The sequence below is a fragment of the Bos mutus genome, chromosome 15 (assembly GCF_027580195.1).
Source record: "Bos mutus isolate GX-2022 chromosome 15, NWIPB_WYAK_1.1, whole genome shotgun sequence".
In the NCBI taxonomy this organism is placed as follows: Eukaryota; Metazoa; Chordata; class Mammalia; order Artiodactyla; family Bovidae; genus Bos; species Bos mutus.
In genome coordinates this window covers 47,774,083-47,792,719 of record NC_091631.1, presented here as the reverse complement: position 1 = coordinate 47,792,719, position 18,637 = coordinate 47,774,083, and the positions used below count along the sequence as shown (strand labels likewise).

General features: G+C 48.7%; 1 protein-coding gene across 1 annotated transcript in view; it reads left to right on the top strand.

Annotated features, from left to right (window-relative positions):
• Positions 1 to 5,985: 5,985 nt before the first annotated feature.
• The window catches only part of SORL1 (sortilin related receptor 1), a 170,357-nt gene continuing 157,705 nt past the window's right edge, over positions 5,986 to 18,637 (top strand). Inside the window, exon 1 of the mRNA XM_070384065.1 lies at positions 5,986 to 6,762. Within this exon, the coding sequence (XP_070240166.1) occupies positions 6,487 to 6,762 (276 nt within the window). The 5' untranslated portion in view covers positions 5,986 to 6,486. The remainder of the gene's footprint in view (positions 6,763 to 18,637) is intronic.

The window sequence follows — 18,637 nt, the reverse complement described above, 5'->3', positions numbered from 1 at the left end:
GTTCGGGTGCATCTGTATTTTAAACCTCATCAGTTATCCTACACTGTGGCTTAACTAGAGGCATTTTTGGCAACAGCAGGAAAAAGTTATTTCTTTGGGGTCGGAGGGTATTTCTACCTCACCCTGACTGGTGAGGTAAATGGTAGTTACTTGACCAAAATGATACAGCAGTGGGAATAAAGTTCACCACTCTGGGCACTGGATGGAGGCAATAGGGGGGTGGGGGGGTGGGGGGAGGTGGGTCCCTTTTGTGGCTCAGCAACTCAGAAGTCTGGTTCTGACTCAGGTCGGGCAGCTTTGAGAGAAAGAAGTGGTGGAGGGCAGATGGTGGTCAAGTTCTGATATTTAATTGTTGTAGCCACGAGTTCTGGGAAGGAAACTGACTCAGAAGGACAATGCAGATAGTGGAGTGCGGTTTCTTACACCGGCTGGCCCAAGGCAGATTCTCCTCTTAGCCAAGGACCCCAACCAGTTTTTGTGAAAACCTTATATACCCTAATTGTACATGCTCAAACCCACCTTCCCAAATTCCCTGAAACTAGTCTGAATTCGTGATTCATTTGCCTTAACCCTAGGTAGTTAAGAGTGGACAATTATCAATAGGCCATACCCCAATAAACATAATAGAATGTGTGATTCTATTTAGTTACACAGATAATTAGAGTATTCTTCTCTGCGAAGGAGAGCCTAGGTACAAGCCCTTGGGCTCTTCCTTCCGGGGCCTGGTTTTCCAGTTGGTATGTTGTTTCTATAGATACTGGGCATATAGCTCAAAGTCCACAGTCCAGCCCAAAATGGAGTCCTGCTTTCAGGATAGAGTCTGTTCTGTTTGTTTCCTCCTTTACAATCACATCTACTCCTTACCACTCCCTAACCCTCACCACGAGACATAGGGTGTCTTTTTGAACTCTTTTCATTCTTACAGACATTCTATAAATGTCACTGGGTACCCACTATATGCAAGAATCATATAAGCACTGGAAGCACAGAAATTGAGTAAGATAAATCTGGTTTTGCTTATAGTTTTGCTATGTTATGTTGTTGTTTAGTTGCTAGGTCATGTGACCCCCACAGACTGTAGCCCACCAGGCTCCTTAGTCTGTGTGTTCATGGGATTTCCTACACAATACTGGAGTGGGTTGTCATTTCCTACTGCAGGGGATCTTCTCGACCCAGGGATCGAATTCACATCTCCTGTGTCCCCTACATTGGCAGGCAAATTCTTTTTTTTTTTTAAATTTATTTAGAATTATAAATTTAAAATTAAATTTATAATAAATAAATTAAATTTAAATTTAATTAATTAAATGTGTTCACATGTGGCCCCCATCCTGAACCCCTCCCACCTCCCCACCACCCCATCCTTCTGGGTTGTTCCAGAGCACTGGCTTTGAGTGCCCTGCTTCATGCATCCAACTCGCACTGGTCATCTATTTTACATATGGTAATATACATGTTTCAATGCTATTCTCTCAAATCATCCCACCCTCATCTTCTCCCACAGACTCTAAAAGTCTGTTCTTTACACCTGTGTCTCTTTTGCTGCCTTGTGTATACGATCATTGTTACCATCTTCCTAAATTCCATATATCAGTTCAGTTCAGTCGCTCAGTTGTGTCCGGCTCTTTCTGACCCCATGAACATTAATAAATTGTATTGGTGTTTCTCTTTCTGACTTACTTCATTCTGCATAATAGGCTCCAGTTTCATCCACCTCATTAGAACTGACTCATATATGTTCTTTTTTATAGCTAACTAACATTCCATTGTGTATATGTACCACAACTTCCTTATCCAGTTGTCTGCTGATGGACATCTAGGTTGCTTCCATTTTCTAGCTATTGTAAACAGTAGGCAGGCAGATTCTTTACCACCTAGCCATCCAGAAGAAAATCTGACTACATGTTGGATCTGTTCCTTTTACTTTAACCTTTGCTTCCTGTTGCTTTTGTTCACTGAAAGGATACTGTCTGTACACAACGGCCTGCCATAGGGAACACAGCCCCTCTTCTTGAAGGTTAAACCCAAGTGCGTTTGTTCAGGGAGACATCCTGATGCTGTCCACCTATGAATGGCTCCAAGAAAAAAGAACTGTACATATCCTCGCCTTGAGGCCGGCCATTTCAGGAGACATTCGTAAGATTAATGGCTTTTTTTACATCCTCACCTCCTCTACCTCTGTGTTCTGTAAAAGATACTGGTATCTAGACCCCAATAGCTAAGATAGTTATTTTGAGACACTAGTCTGCCATCTTCTTGGTGGACTTGGTAACAGTTTCAGAGGAAAATGAGGTTAAATAAGTAATGTGACCAGAGGGAAAGTACCAAAGATTGCAAGAGACTTAGGGCCTCTATCTAAGCAACGTGGCATAACCTAGGCTAGTCCAGAGGCCTCTTGGAACCTGAAGGATGCACAGAAGTTGGCTAGGCCAGGGATTGGGTAGGGAGGGAGGGTGAGATGTCAGATGCCAGCATTAGAAAAGGCCAGGAGGGGAGAGAGAGAGAACAGAAAAAAGTCCAGTTTGGCTTTAGGAGTTTTTCTTCCTTCTTTGTGGCTGTCCTTGTTGCTATATTAACAGTGACTCCATCTGGATAAAGATGTGGGACATTGGTGACCTCTGGGTGATCTTTCCTTAACCCCGTCTTCAGCTCTATTTTAGGATGGCCTGGGTTGGGCAGAAGGACAGAGGAGTGCAGTTTAAAGGCTGACCCTGGAGCTTCCCTGCTGGTAAAGAATCCACCTGCCGATACAGGGGACACAGGTTTGATCTCTGATCTGAGAAGGGGAAGATCTCACATGTTGCGGGTCAACTAAGCCTGAGCGCTACAACTATTGAGCCTGAGTATCTAGCGCCCGTTATCTGCAACAAGAGAAGCCACCACAATGAGAAGCCCATGCACTGCAAACAAAGAGTGACCTCCACTTGCCACAAACAGAGAAAGACCATGGAGCAACAAAGACCCATGGCATACAGTCCATGGGATTCTCCAGGCCAGACTACTGGAGTGGGTAGCCTTTCCCTCCTCTAGGGGATCTTCCTAGCTCGGGGATCAAACCCAGGTCTCTCGCATTGCAGACAAATTCTTTACAAATTGAGCTATCAGGGAAGCCCAATAAAGACCCAGCACAGCCCAAAATAAATAAATAATAAAAAATAAAGTCTGCCCCCAGGCTCAAGACCTTTTTATACACAGTAACGAGTCTAGTATAAAATTCCCATGCATCTTGGTTTTCCTCCTGATGTGGAGCAGCATCGAGACAAAGGCCATGCAAGTTGGGGTGAAAGGGGATGGGGATCCTCCATTCTCTCCATCTACCTTCCCACCCCAATACGGATGTTGTTTTGGGGGCATGGAGGAAGTGGAGGCTTGTTTACAATCCAGATCCGGTTTTGAAGCTAGGAGGAACGTCCTGCTCAATTGCAAAAGTCAGCCGTGGCCTGTGGCTGCACCCATCTTGTGCCCAGGTGGAGGTCCTGAAGGGGTGGGGCATAGTCAGGGCTGTGAGGTCTCTTTTCGTTTCACATACAAAGATACCAATGCCCAGAGAGACCAGATGATCAAGAACAAAAATCACACAGTAACTTACTTGCTAAGCAAAACTAGAATGCATGTCTCTAATGCCACCTGTGTACAGTACTTCTGTCTGGGGTCTTCACAATTTGCATGGCAATGTTAGTTCACTTACATTATCTCCTGTGATGCTATCAGCATATCTGTGTGGATAGGCAGGAATTAAGATCCTTATTTTGCAGATGAGAAAACTGACGTTCAGTTGGAGAGGTAGTGTGGTTATGAGGCTCACACAGTCTCAGGGTTTGCTGATTATCCACCTTAGAACAGTGTGGAAGGTACATAATGATTACAGAGGAGGGCTTTCAAGGAGCAAATTATCCATGTTTGATCATTCCTGCCAGTTCTCCAGCATCCATGCTGCAAATCAAAATCAAAATCAGCAAGTAGCTGGCTCTGCCCTACCAATCCTTCCCTGCAAATTGCCATTTGCACCTCAAGCCAACGGTTTTCGTTGGAAAAGCAGCTTTCCATCTTCAAGTCCACACTTAAGGGACACGTGTTTTCTGCTGGGATTCTGACACTCGCTCTTATAGAGAAGGTTCTCATTAAATATATATTGAGATAAACAACAATTGAAACTCCTGCAGGGTGTTCTGACTCTAGCTCTGTTCCTCTCATTTTCACTTGAGGGTTAAATAGGTGTTGATGTGTCTTTGCTCATGGTCTGGGGAGGCCACAGAGTGGTCCATGCCTGGTCAGGTGATACTGACCAGACAGTGCTGGTCCAGATGGGGAGTTGGAGCTGATAGTGGATCCGTGGCTTTCCCAGAGGATCGGTGATTTGTTTGGTGGGGGAGAACTAAGTGGTTCTATGATTATGGTGAGATGGATAGAAAGACTGGGGGAGAAAGGAAGGGGTGAGAGGAAGCTGGGGACTAAAGAATCTGACCCAGGTCCCCAGAGAGTCTGGCATGGGGTATGAGAGGGGGTAGAAGACTGGATTTAGGGAGGCAAGGAAAGGCTGTCCCTCTTTGGGTGGGTTGTCCCCAAGGGTGATGCTAGGTAGGGGAAGAGGGTGAGCTAAGCTAACTGGAGAGTCCAAAAGGGCAAACAGTGGAAACAGTGTCAGACTTTATTTTTTTGGGCTCCAAAATCACTGCAGATGGTGACTGCAGCCATGAAATTAAAAGACGCTTACTCCTTGGAAGGAGTAAGATAGCATATTCAAAAGCAGAGATATTACTTTGCCAACAAAGGTCCGACTAGTCAAGGCTATGGTATTTCCAGTGGTCATGTATGGATGTGAGAGTTGGACTGTGAAGAAAGCTGAGCGCCGAAGAATTGATGCTTTTGAACTGTGGTGTTGGAGAAGACTCTTGAGAGTCCCTTGGACTGCAAGGAGATCCAACCAGTCCATTCTGAAGGAGATCAGCCCTGGGATTTCCTTGGAAGGAATGATGCTAAAGCTGAAACTCCAGTACTTTGGCCACCTCGTGTGAAGAGTTGACTCATTGGAAAAGACTCTGATGCTGGGAGGGATTGGGGGCAGGAGGAGAAGGGGACAAAAGAGGATGAGATGGCTGGATGGCATCACCGACCCGATGGACGTGAGTTTGAGTGAACTCCAGGAGTTGGTGATGAACAGGGAGGCCTGGTGTGCTGCGATTCATGGAGTCGCAGAGTCGGACACAACTGAGCGACTGAACTGAACTGAACTGAGGACCAGGAGCATTTAGCGGGCACTGAAATGACCATCCTCTCCTTCCTCTCAGCCTCTCAAGGGCTTGCACGAAACTCCTGAAGTCTCTCCTTCAGCCCTGCTTCCTCTGTCTTATCAAGAACCAGGGTCTGAGTCCAGAGCACAGCGAAACATAAAATGAAAGAGAGGATAGGCCTTGGCGGCTCCCACAAACCTGCAGACAAATATTGACCTTGGGTTTGTCTCCCTACCCCCCCCGCCCCTGTACCGTTTATCTCCTTGTGCTTTGAACAAGGTCTTGGATCCTCCAGCTGCATGTAGGGTTAATTTAAAATGTGTCCTCCCCACTCTCCGGTGTCTGCCTCCTCCACCCTGGGAAGAGGACTTGTAACAGCGTTGGCTGTGGGCTGCAGGGGCTGGGGTGTGTGTGCAAGTTTGGGGGCTTAGGTAGGATGGTTCGGTGCTCGGTCACCCAGGCGAGGGTCACAAGGAAGCCACTGTGCTGGGGCCGTGTGTCCCGCGCAGCTCTTGTGTGTGCAAGGAACCACTGTGTAACTAACTGGGTGACTGTTCAGGTGTGGCGAGTCTCTTGTCTGACTATCCTTGTTTTTAAGGCCTCTGTGCCAGGAATATATTTACTGTGTTCCGGGCAGGGGCAGTTTAGTTCGAGCAACAGTAGTTTGGTGCCCAGAGTAATTGAAACTGTGAGTTGCACCATGGGGGCGGGCTCATCTGGACTCGAACGTGCCCGCCGCGTTCTCCGCGCTAATTTCCTCGGACTCCCCACGCTCCCTCGAGGTGGGGATGCGACAGGGGGCGGACGAGGTGGTCGTGTGGCGGGACCCGGGGCTGTGCAGTCGGGAAAGGAGACTGGCCGAGGTTGAGGGCGACCTCGGCACGACCTGGCAGAGGAGGCGAGAACTCCAGGGAGGACCGGCGAGCCCCACGCGACTCCCAGTTGCCGCAGGGCACACAGGCGACAAAGAGCGCCCGCCCGGGGCCCGGGCCGCGCGCCCGCTGCCTTGACTTCCCCATCGCCGCGCGGGGGAGGGGCCGCGGCGGAGAAAGTGCGCGAAGGGGCCGCGGCGGCGAGCGTCCCACGTGACGGCGCCGCGCCGAGCCGAGCGGGACCCGGCGGCGGCGGCTGGCGCAGCGGGGCGGCCTGGAGCCCCGGGAGCGGCGCGCGCGGCCCCGGCCCGGCCGGCGTCCCGGCCTCGCGCTGCACATTCTCTCCTGGCGGCGGCGCCACCTGCGGTCGCGTTCGCCCGAACATGGCGACACGGAGCAGCAGGAGGGAGTCGCGACTCCCCTTCCTCTTCGTCCTGATCGCGCTGTTGCCCCCTGGGGCTGTCGGTCAGATCTGGCCCCAGACGCTGCCCGGGGGCCGCGCGCCTGGGCCCCAGGACCGTGGCTTCCTCGTGGTGCGGGGCGACCCGTTCGAACTGCGGCTGGGGGCGCGCGGGGCGCCCCGGGGGGCGGACGAGAAGCCGCTCCGGAGGAGACGGAGCGCTGCCCTGCAGCAGGAGCCCATCCAGGTGTACGGACAGGTGAGCGGTCGGCCCCCGCCTTCCCTCTGGCTCTCTCTTCTCCCTGCGCCGCCGCACCCCCGCATCCATCCTTAGCTGTCGCCTCCAGGTGCAGGCACCGCTGGGGACTTCCCGGCTGGCGTTTGTTTTTCTCCCCTCCGCACGCAGGAGTACAACCGTCAGCACTTGAATCGCCTTGATCTTTCCTTCTTCCTGCCGATTTTAGCAAACGGATTCCAGGGCACTCGTGGGGTGCACTGTTTCCCCCAGGCTGTGTGCTCTCCGGTGGAGTTTCTGGCAGGTATCGGAAGGGTGCAGCTTCATTTTACGTGTAGATAGCAAACGGGCTTTCTTTCTTGTATCATCAGTTAGCAGTGGAGGCGAGCACCCTGCAGTTGCTGTACGTTTACCCAGAACAGTCAGAGGAGGGGGTTTCCGCACTTACCGTTTTAAACCACAATTAAGGTGGGCAAACCTGAAATCTTGACTCTGGGTATATAGTCAAACAAGAGGTGTGTGTGTGTAAGGGCTGAATTCTTATTTTGGTGGTGATGGGGGGCGGGGTGAGGTTCTATCCATCCTACCCCTTTCAAAATACTGATTTTATGTTGGACAGGAATCTCTCTCATGACACTTGGGGATTTGAAAAACTGCAGGAGTTTGGTAGGTATTATTATTCAGTAGATGATTTATTTCTTCAGGCAATGGGCTTATTAGATCATGAGGAACATGAATTTCACTTTTATGGCCGGACTTACTGCTGGCAATTGCAAACCAAGTTTGTGGGCTAGAATCAGTGTTGGCAAAATTAATTTGTCCATGTTATTGCCTCATGAGACTTACAGTCCTGTGGTTGAGATTGACATTAACAAAGCTGGCAGGTCGGTGGGGGAAAGGAAGTGGAAACAGTGGAGGTGGTCAATTACGTGATTTCTCGAGTCAAAATGTTCCCTTCAAAGTAGAAATTAAAAGATTGGTCTGAATTCTGCATCTCTTCGCTGATTTTCCTTTAGCCATTTCTTCAGGAAATATACAGAGTTTAATGTTCAACGTTTGGAGCCGGAAGAACATTATAAACCATCTCTCCCTATTGTGTCATTTTGATGACGAAGCCACCAGAGCCAGGAAAGGTGAAGTGACTAGCCCAAGGTCATGTGGGGCAGGGTTGCTGGCTCTTTAGTTTTTGTCTGCATTGTCTCAGTGATCTTTGAGAGATCAAATAGTCACTCACTCTTTATACAGTGCTTCTTAAATAACTTCTTTCTAAAGAAAAATGTATTGGTAAGAAAGGGGCTTGGGATGGAGGTTCGAGGATGGGAGCATTTAACTTCCATCCACCACCAGCCCTAAGGCAAGAGCATGTGCCAGTGGGCATATAATGGCTGGTTGGCATGGGCTGCTGGAACTTGCCTGTGTGGGTTCCCCGAGGGTCCAGATCCTTGTTGCTCTCTCCACTCCCTTCTGAAACTTCTTTTTTGTATTAGTGAAAGAAGTCAGCAGGGTCCTTGCTCTCCACAGGGACACCAGCATCCTGATGGAGGATGGGGGAGGGCGAGAGAGAGGCTCCCTTGTTCACTGAATCTTCCCATCAGCCCAGCTCTCTTGTGGACTTGAGTCAGCTTTCTGGGGGCTGGGAATGGGGAGCAACGGAAGACGATCCCTTCTGGATCTCAGGTCCCCCACAAATATAGATTGGGCTGCCAGAAGAACTTCCTGGTGGCAAAAATATGCACGCAGTTGCCATTTGTAAAAGCTCCTGGAGATTTGGGGACAAGTTAAACTGTGTTCTCCTTAGGAGTGACTAAAAAACCTTCGGCTTTCATATTTCTGAGTCAGCCAGATTGAATTTGTTTCCGTGGAAGGATGGAGAACTAGCTGTGGAACTCTTAATGAGGAATTCCTATCAAGGGTAAGGACCCAGAGCAGTGTTTCGTCTTCTCCGAGGCTGCCTCCCTGTGTGTTTGTTCTTGGTTGCCCTGGGGTTAATAAAAGTGGGATTAACTTGACTCTGTAAGGGTCTGAGTTAGATTGAAGGAAGGACTTCCTGGGCTTTCTGCTACAAGCACTGTCTGGTGCAGACCCTTCAGACCCCAAGCGCAGGAATCGAGCTGAAGGGGTTTGGCCTGTCCGTCTTGCAGCTCTGAAGGGCCTCGGGACTCTTTGGAAGGATCTTTCTAGTAAAGATGACCATTGGCCTCTTTTTTCCCCTGGGACAGACCTGGTTTAGAAGTTGTCCCTGTTGGATATGAAAAGTGCTGTGTTCACTCTCAAAAGGGTCAGGATGCAGACTATAAATTAGATCCTTGATGGCTCAGATAGTAAAGAATCTGCCTGCAATGCAGGAGACTGGGGTTTGATCCCTGGGTTGGGAAGATCCCCTGGAGAGGGAAATGGCTACCTACCACTCCAGTATTAATGCCTGGAGAATTGCAGGGACAGAGGAGCCTGGCCTGCTACAGTCCATGGGGTCACAAAGAGTCAGACTCGACTGAGCAACTAACACATTCTGCTTCTAGCCTTAAGCCAGTTCTCACTAAAGTGAGAGTATAAATACTCCCCCCAACCCCCACACTTTAAGTTTTTCAGTAGTGTCAGTTGAATTCAGTATATTCTATGTAGGGATGGAGTGCAAATGAAGGGGCAGGGGGAGTTTTCATCACTGCTTTCAGAAAATTTAGAATTTAAGGAGCAGATAAAGCAGATGCAAATAAATGTACAGGCATGGAAATGTACCAGACAGGGTCAAGGAAGCAGGGACGTGATAAACCAGCCACAACTCTCTGGTGGGGTGTGAGTGGGTTGTTTGACATGGAAGGTGTGGGAGATGAAGTGATAAAGGGTCAGTGGGCTCAGACACTCTGCAGCTTCTCATCCTCTAACCTTTGAGTGCATTTGAGGGGATGCTGGGCACCACAGATCGGGGCTAGAAGCAGAAGCTGCCTGATGGAAAAAGACCCTCGGGGTGATGTTCAGGCTGCCAGCTTCAGGGAGGGGAGTCAGAGGGCTTTTGCATCTGAGAAAGAGCCCTGTGTTGGAGTCAGTGTCATTCTTTTCCTTGGTGCTGCTAACCTTTGGAGTAAACTAGGTTTAGCTGTTGTGCCTCTTCTAAAACAGGCCAGATCCAAGAAGGGGGATTCCAACATTCTTGCCACACTGGATTTCTTCCTGATTTCATGTCCACTCCATGCCTCTGTGCCACCTGCTTTTTCCTCTGCCTCCAATATTCTTCCCCTGTTTCTCTGTTTGTCTGCAAAACCTCTATTCCATTTTTCACCATCCAAGGAATGTCTCTCAGTATTCCCAGGCTCTGGTGGGAAGAGTTCTTTTGAGCTTGGTTCCAGCACCGACTGTCTTGTGTTCTCACTGCTTGTGTTGGTGTTTCATCTCCTAGTTTGCTCCTTGAGGGCATGGATCAAGCCTCTCCTCCGTGTCCCTGGCACTTGGGAGGCCCTTAATGAATATTCGTGGACCCGCTGCCCACCTGGAAGGTGAAAGGCCTGGAGGGTAGGAAGCACATCCAAGTTATAGAAAAGGTATTTATAAGGAGGACTATGGTGAGCCCACAAATGGAGAGTGGAAATGAGTTGGCTCAGAATGTGGGTTAGGGAGCCCTGATTTTCCTGTGCTTTTCTGGGGGTTTATTTTGAATGAAGAGCTGCAATTCTGTTGTGCAGAATGCTCCCTTTTAGGGCTATCATGGTAATGCTAATGGTATTGTTTTGGGGAAAAAGCCTTTGGAATGAAGCGCAAAGCCTAACAGGATTTACAGGTTTATTTTCCTTCCAATGAGCTCTCTCTTCATAATTCCTGCTTTTTAGAGGCCAGGGAGTATTCAGTGTCCTGATTTGAGACTGAAAATAAAGTGTCTGTTACAGTACAAGGACCCAAGACAAAGAGCCTCCTTTGGGGGATGGAAGACTGTAGCTTTAGATCTCTTTGAGGTAGATTCTTGTATGATACACTTGCTTGGGAAAGAATTGGCTGGTTGATTCTGAAGTTAGGACATTTGACCTGTATGCTTCCAAAAGATGAGAAGGCAAAGCCTTTGTGGTGTCAGGTTGGCTTCTACATAGCTGAAGAGTTCCTTAGTGTGTTGGGTTGGCTTGATAAAGGGTGTGACCTTGAAAGACTTCCTGGTCTTGCTTGGCATCTTGTCTTGGGCACAGTTCTTGGCTCGGTCTCTGGCCACTGTTTAACAGCTTGCCTGTCTAGGGGCAAGCCTTGATGGAGGCTTCGAGAGGTGGAATAAATGGGAGGAAAAGGGACATGGAAGAGGAGCGAGGAGATGGAGAATGAAAGGGGTGAAATGACAAGCCATCCAGTCTGTTTATTTAGCCGTCAGCAGGTAACGTGTGTTTGCAAAACAGTATTTGTTCAGAAGAGTATATAGTGAGATGTACAATTCCTTCCCTCCTGTGTCCCCATTCCCCTGGTGTCCCTTCCCAGTGGACACCCACGGTCATCAGTTTTTTTGTGTGTCCTTCCAAAAACGTTCTATGTATATATAACATATGGACATGAAACTTGAAAGGCTTTCTCTCATCGTAGCCCCTAATACCATCACTAATGACATTAGCTCCAAAGTATATTTATGGCAATAGGAGGGGAGTTACCTGAAGTGTCGTAGTATAAAATGGATTGTACTTTTACTCCAGGCCAGGGTAGAAAATACTATTCCACTTGGAGGCTTCCTGTGGGCCGAGGCCAGGAGAACAGCATTCTGTAGCCTTGTCATTTGAAAGGTGCTGGAGGGCAGTTCCCTGGAGATGTGGCGCTCACGTGTGTGAGAGCAACAGAATACAGAGATCGTGGGTCTTGGCTTTAACTCATTTTCTTTTGGAGAATGTTTTCTTTAAATTCTGTAAAGTGGAGTTAATAGTATGCTTAATAAATTGCTTTGAGAGCTGGGATCCAGGGAGGCAGATTCTAACAGCAATGAGCATCCCCAAGCAAAAGATGGATGTTGTAGGAACATTTCATTTGTCATATTTTGGATTTTCCTCCTTAAGAGATGACTGCCATCTTTGTAGTGTCATTGTTTAATCCCAGGGCCAGGGATCCATGGAGCTGAGCGTCATACTGTCAGCTGTAATGGACAGACACAGGAGCTTGCAAATAATCTGGAGAGCGGGTAACCCCCAAAATAGCTTATTTGCCTTTGCTATTTGTTTATTTAGTCTTTTAAAGCATCTGTTTACCTTCCTAATTAAAGTTTGCTTAGGTGCATATTAAAATGAGCTTGTATTCTTTGAGCAGTTGATAAGCAAACAGCTGGCATACATGTGTTAGGGAAAGCCAGTTTGGAGTTTAGAAATTTTGACAATAATTCAGATGCAGATAATTTGAGAGTTGACTGCACAGAAATATATTAAAGCTGAGGTATTATAATAACCTTTCCTCCATCTTTTTTTTAGGTTTGGGTATGATGGAAAGGAAAGGAGAACTCGCTGCATTTTGGTTTGAATATTCAGGGATCAGTATTTCAGCAGAAGTGGTCTGGGCTGCAGGGCTGAGCTGTCCTCTTTGTCGAGTACAGAACCTTCGTGTGCATTCTCAGGCCAGAATCCGTCGGCATATGGCATATTCAGTCCAACCACGTAGATGCAAAAATCAATTTCCCTCAGTTTAAAATGAGCCACAGTTAATTTCGACCTAATTTATTGGTTTATTGACCTGTGGACCTTGGGCCTTCGAAGAAGTGGCATGGGCAGCCTTCTAGCATTGAAGTGGCTGATGGTGCTATAAATCAGAGAAGGCAGGTGGGCTGCTGATCATGATCGAGATTTGGGTTTCATCCCATGTTATTGTGAAACCCTAAGTTTTTTTATTGTCATATGAGGCATGCATTGAGCATTTTGGGGTGGGTTCCATAAAATAGGACCTCATAAGTGACTTAACTCTTGCAGCGAGGACCCCAACAGGGAGTTAAAAAATAATTACAAAATTCTGTTGTCTACTGGGTAACTGTCAATCATAATGGTAACATCCATGGTCATGTCACTGCTACCAGCCAGGAGCCGGAAGACTTTATCTTCTTGGCCTCATGTCAGGTCTCCTTGGTCTTCTTGCCATGATGGAAATATTCTGTATCTGAGCTGGTCAGGGTGTCCATGAGCCGTCTGTGGGGGTTGAGCGCTTGAAATGTGGTTAGGATGACCGAAGAATTGAAGTTATTTTCCTTTCGTTGAATTTTAATCAAGTTAAATTTAAGTTTGAATGGCTGCATGTGGCCCACGGACAGCATAGCTTTCCCGGGTGGTGTGTGGTTCCCTTTCCCACTGTGGTCGCTGCCTCACCCAGGGAGCAGCTGTAGGCACTGCTAGGCTTGTCTTTGTTTCCACCATGAGCAGGGGAAGGAAAGCGAGGGTTGAGGGCTGCTGTCTGAACCTGAGGCTTTGGTGGCTGCTGGCTGCCAGGGAGAGTGTCAGGAGACCCTGGCTTTTCTTTCCGTGGTAGGGGTGCGGCAGCCGGCTGTGCTGGAGGGTGCCCTGGGTGTCCTGTTCACCTTAGCGGCAGCCTGTGTGCAGATGCTTCCTCCCACTGGGGACCTGGGCGCTGAAGGCGGACCCGTGTGTCTTCGCTTTTGCTGTGGCTTTGCCCACACAGCAGCCCACATGGCCCTGGCTGGTGTGCAGGCCCTACCCATCTGTTGAGCCAAGAAAGCAGTAATGATGCCTGAACTGGGGGCCACCTCCCCACCTCTGCCCTCTACGTCCCGGACTCGCCTTGTTGTGCCCCAATGCAGTCAGGTCTGTCTTCATCCCTGCAGCCCTGCAGGCCAGCACAAAGACAAACATCGAGCGTGCAGTCTTCATCATGGCCTGGGTGGGAACCCCCCTACCCCGGTCCCCGCCCTCTAACCCTGCCTGTCGCTGCTGCTGCCTCCACTCAACTCAGCAAATCAGGACCCTTCACTATGATTTATCTCCAGTGCCCTGAATTAGATTAAAAACACTGCTACGAATTCTCAGAAAGGCAGGCTGATGTGATTGCATCCCACATCGGAGTGGTAGACAAGAGCAATAAAAAGATGTGCTTATATCATCCGTATTTTGTGCCTTGTAGGGGCCACCATGTGATTTATTGTTCCTTTCCTTTTTTTAAGTGAGGAAGGTAAGCAACATTGCTTCTTTTATTTAGAAAAGAGACTATTCTGTTGAGCAGAAACCCTCTGCCCCCAAAGCACTGGATCAAAGCGGGGAAGGTGGATGGGGTGCTTCGGAAATAAAATAAGTGAGGGTTTGAGCCCGTGAGTGGGGTGAATGGAGATTGTAATGTGTCAGTTGGGACTGAGGTGAGAGCCAGCTTACTTTGATGGGCTGAGGAGCCGAACAGTGTCAGGGTGAAATTTCTCACTCGCAGGAAACCTCTGTGCCCAGAAGAAATGGGGAGAAGCTAGGATGATGTGTTGGAGTTTGGAGGGGTGGGGGTTAAAAACAATGCTGGGACTAAGGCCAGTTTAGGGACCCTCTCCCGAGAACCTCATGTGGGTGCCTCCGAGATGAGCCATACATGGGGGAAGGGCCCAGATAGAAAGGACCCTGTTTCTCTGTTAGCCCAGAAGACACAGGCAAGACACTTCCATGTGGGTCTACCCCAGGGGCCTGGGGACAAGACCTGCGCCAGGGTCCCCCCCAGAGGACCCTGCCGATGGCAGAGGGTGGGGACAGCAGCAGACAGAGATGAGTGAGGGGCTGTGAGGCTGGGGGAGGGTGTGGAACAGACTTGAAATGTTTTAAACCTGTGCTCAATTAATCAAGTAACATGAGACTGTGTACCTATGACTTACCTCATCTGTATATATTTAGTTCCCTGAAGTTCTCTCAACTGAGGAGTTCTTTAAAAAAAATATCCTGTAGTTAACCATGCTCACGGTTCGCTGGATTTGGCAAGGCGAGCTGCTGCTGGAGGTGATGCCGGGGTTCCTGCAGAGATGAGGCCTCCTCCGTCCTTGAGAGGGAAGAATTCAGCAGTGGATGTGGAGAGCTGGGTGGAGGAGAAAGGGCTGTTATCACAGGGTTAGGGAGTTAAGCTGAGGGTGGGGAGTTGCCCCAGCGGCTTCTGCTTGCCCTCCTGGTACCAGAGACATCTCATGTGACTGAGAGGTCAGCCTTTCTGTGGGGTTTAAGCCCACAGCAAGGAGGCAGAGAAGGCAATGGCACCCCACTCCAGTACTCTTGCCTGGAAAATCCCATGGGCGGAGGACCCTGGTAGGCTGCAGTCCATAGGGTCACGAAGAGTCAGACACAACTGAGCGACTTTCCTTTCACTTTTCACTTTCATGCATTGGAGAAGGAAATGGCAACCCACTCCAGTGTTCTTTGCCTAGAGAATCCCAGGGACAGGGATCCTGGTGGGCTGCCGTCTATGGGGTTGCACAGAGTCAGACACGACTGAAGCAACTTAGCAGCAGTAGCAGCAGCAGCAAGGTGAGGTCAGGCTTTCCTGGTGGTTCAGCGGTAAAGAATCCACCTGCAATGCAGGAGCTGAAGGAGACATGGGTTCAATCCCTGGGCCGGGAAGACCCCCTGGAGGAGGGCACTGCAACGCACTCTAGTATCGTTGCCTGGAGAATCCCATGGACAGAGGAGCCTGGTGGGCTACAGTCCATGGGAGTGCAAAGAGTTGGTCACGACTGAAGTGACTTAGCATTCACGTGAGGTGAGGTCTTGAGGCATTTGGTTCTGGCATGTAATGTAAATGCTTTACTCTTGGGGCGAGGAAAGTGCTAGAAATCAGTGTCATGTCTGCGTTGGTTCCTTGGAGCTTTGGGAGCTGGAACTTGGGTTTCCACAGGTTGCGGATCTCAGGTGTGGAGTGAGGGGAAGGCTGCTGGAATGCGTGGAGTGAGGGGAAGGCTGCTGGAATGCAGGGCTTGGCCATGCTTGGCTTCTGAGCTTGATCCAGACATGCAGTGTCTCATCAGGGTAGGTATGTCATTGCTTCCCACTCTTAGGCCTCAGTGTTCCAAACCTGGTCATGCGCACAGTAGTTTTTAAACATTTTATTGGTTTATTATTTTTATTTTTGGCTGCGCTGAGTCTTTGCTGCTGTGAGAGGGCTCTCACTAGTTGTGGCGAGCGGGGCCGCTCTCTAGTTGTGTGGCACTGGCTTCTCGTTGCAGAGCACAGGCTCTAGGGTGCTCGGGTTCAGCAGTTGTGGCCCATGGGCTTAGTTGCCTCGCGGCACATGCAATCTCCCCAGATCAGGAATCAAATCCATGTCCCCTGCAATGTCACATTAGTTGCCTATGTGTTGCCATTTTGTGAAGAATGGTTTATTTTGGTATAAAGACCATACCGGTAACAAGAGGACATGTTTCAGCATTTCGAAGTTTATGAAATATATTCATGGATATCATCTCATTTGAATCTTAAAGCTGTCCTGTAAAATTAGTAAGGCAAGCCTTATTATTATTTTAGCAATATGAAAAGAAGCCTTTCTTTCTTTCCTAGGGAGGATTGGTAGCAGGATCACTGTTAAAGACTAAGTCTTAATGAAAGGCATTCATACATTTAAAAAAAACAGCACATATTTTTATTTTGTCATAAGTTTGTCTTTCCACGTTTTGACATCCCTAAGAAATGCAGTTTGCCAAAGAATACCTTTTGCCCTGCAGAGCTTCTCCAATTCATGTCTATACAGTGAATTTTCCCTCCTTCGGTAAGAAAGCAAAAGCATCCCCAGGCACCTTCTGTGGATGGGCTGGTGGGCAGATGGATGTCCCTGCCTTTCTGGCGGTCATAGAGACCCTGAATTGTGTGGTTGTTGCTGTTATGGAGGGGGTGGTTTAAAGTATAACTTTCCACTGGTTCTGTGGTGTCACGCATCTTACAGCCTTATTATTCTGCTCATTTCACAGATGAGTATCTTGAGGCTCCAAAAGGCAAAGGGACGTCCCCAGAGCTGTACAGCTGGTCAATCGTAGAGACCAAGATTCAAACCCAAGTCTCTGATTTGTCTCAACTTTACGGTCTTTGCCTTTTGTAAATGTTGAGGGCCTTGCTTTCAGCCAGGGGTCCAGTGGCTGCGGTCTCTTTTGTTCCCCTTTAAAAGCCAAGAGGTCTCGTATAATTCCACCCTCTCCTTGGCTCTTCTGGCTCCATGAATTTTCTTTTAACTTTTCAAACTTGTCAAGTTGCGGGTCCCCCCTAGTCCTTGGCTTTCGCCCTGTTCTTCCTCTCAGTTTCTCAATCTCTCTTCTCTGTTCCGCATCCTCTTTGCCAGGACTCCTTCCTCTTCATCCTTTTGGTGCCACTGGGGGTCCTGTCTTCAGTGCACCCTGCACTTGGTTATGCCCTCCACCCATTTGACAACTGTAAGCATTATTCATGAAATTAACTCTTTAATGTTTGTTTCCCCTAATGATTTGAGAGCCACAAGGCAAGACCTAGAAGTCTGTTGTTTTCTCAACACCTCTCGTGGTATCTGATATGCAGCAAGTGCTCAATAAGTACTTAATGAATGAGGTGGGGGGCTATTTATGGTGAAGCCGTAGAGCCGAAGAGGAGAGTCAAGGAAAGGGGATACTCTGGAACCATCCTACGGAGGTGAATCCTAATTTAAGGCTGGTCCTAGTTCTGGGCTTCCCTGGTGGCTCAGATGGTGAAGAATCCACCTGCAGTGCAGGAGACACAAGTTCAATTCCTAAGTCTGGAAGATCCTCTGGAGAAAGGAATGGCAACCCACTCCAGTATTCTTGCCTGGAGAATTCCATGGACAGAGGAGCCTGGCAGGCTACAGGGGGTCGCAAAGAGTCAGACACGACTGAGTGACCAACACTGGCTCAAGGTGTCCAGCAGCCAGTGAGGGGCTTGCTGTGCTCTCAGTGCTCTGCGCCCCCGAGTTTTAAGGCAGATGGATGGAAACCCCAGCTCTAAATCTTTGGGTTTAACCCCATCTGCACGGTGTGGAAGATGGTTTACATGTTCCCCGAGGTTTCTTCTGGCCTGGATATTTTCTTTTTTTCTTACTTGCCAGCTGGTGAATTAAGGGGCGATTATTTTCATGACAAAGAGATTTTTCACAGGTTCTTTTTTTTTTACAGGGAGCCCTCCCAGAACAGCAGAGCTGGCTATTTGCTAAATGACAAAGTGGGCTTCCCCAGGAGGGAGTGGCAGGTAGAGGTCAACAGTGGGTGGATTCTGCTTGCCAAAGATCTATCAGAAATAAAGTCTCTTTGAACTGATACTGTAAGTCAGGACGAGGCATATAAGTAATCTAAAGACCACTCATGACTCTAGTTAAGGAGATATAGAGAAATGCTAAGTTTTTAGTTCGAGGTCATTCTCCCTTTGTTTCCTGGTCTGTGAAATGGGCAGCCCGTGCTGATCAGTGAAGTAGTTAATGAGTTCTCTGGCTGAAGCATCACTGAGAAAAGTCAGATGAGAGGCCAGGATAGGGCTTCTCTGCAGGGAGCAATTAAACTAGATTTCAGCTCTCCTTCTGAGGTGGAGCGTCCAGGGAGGAAAATGAGCTTACTAAATATAGTGGGGACACGGTCTCGAAAGGGGACACGGAGGGCTGATTTGCATAACCAGCATTTAGGTCATGCAAACGGACGGCTGGAGGAGCCTTGTTATTCTCGGACCTCGGGTGTCTGGCTTTGGTTTCCTCAGGCCTGTCCTGCAGTCCGAGGATTTAGCAGCTGCCTCTGTCCTCGGAGTTGAAGGACACGATATTTGCTTTATACTTCACTGTAGAATTTTTAAAATGCTTCTGTGTATTTCACTGCTGGTGAGGCAGAGGAATGAGCCAGACTGCCTTATTTGTCCTCCTCGTCCTGTGTTCTGGGAAGAAGCTGTGTAGGAGTGGTGAGGACGACTGGCCGTGGGTGTCTGGGACATCCTGATCTTCGCGTTTGACCTATTTGAGAGATGTAATGGAGGAAGAAATG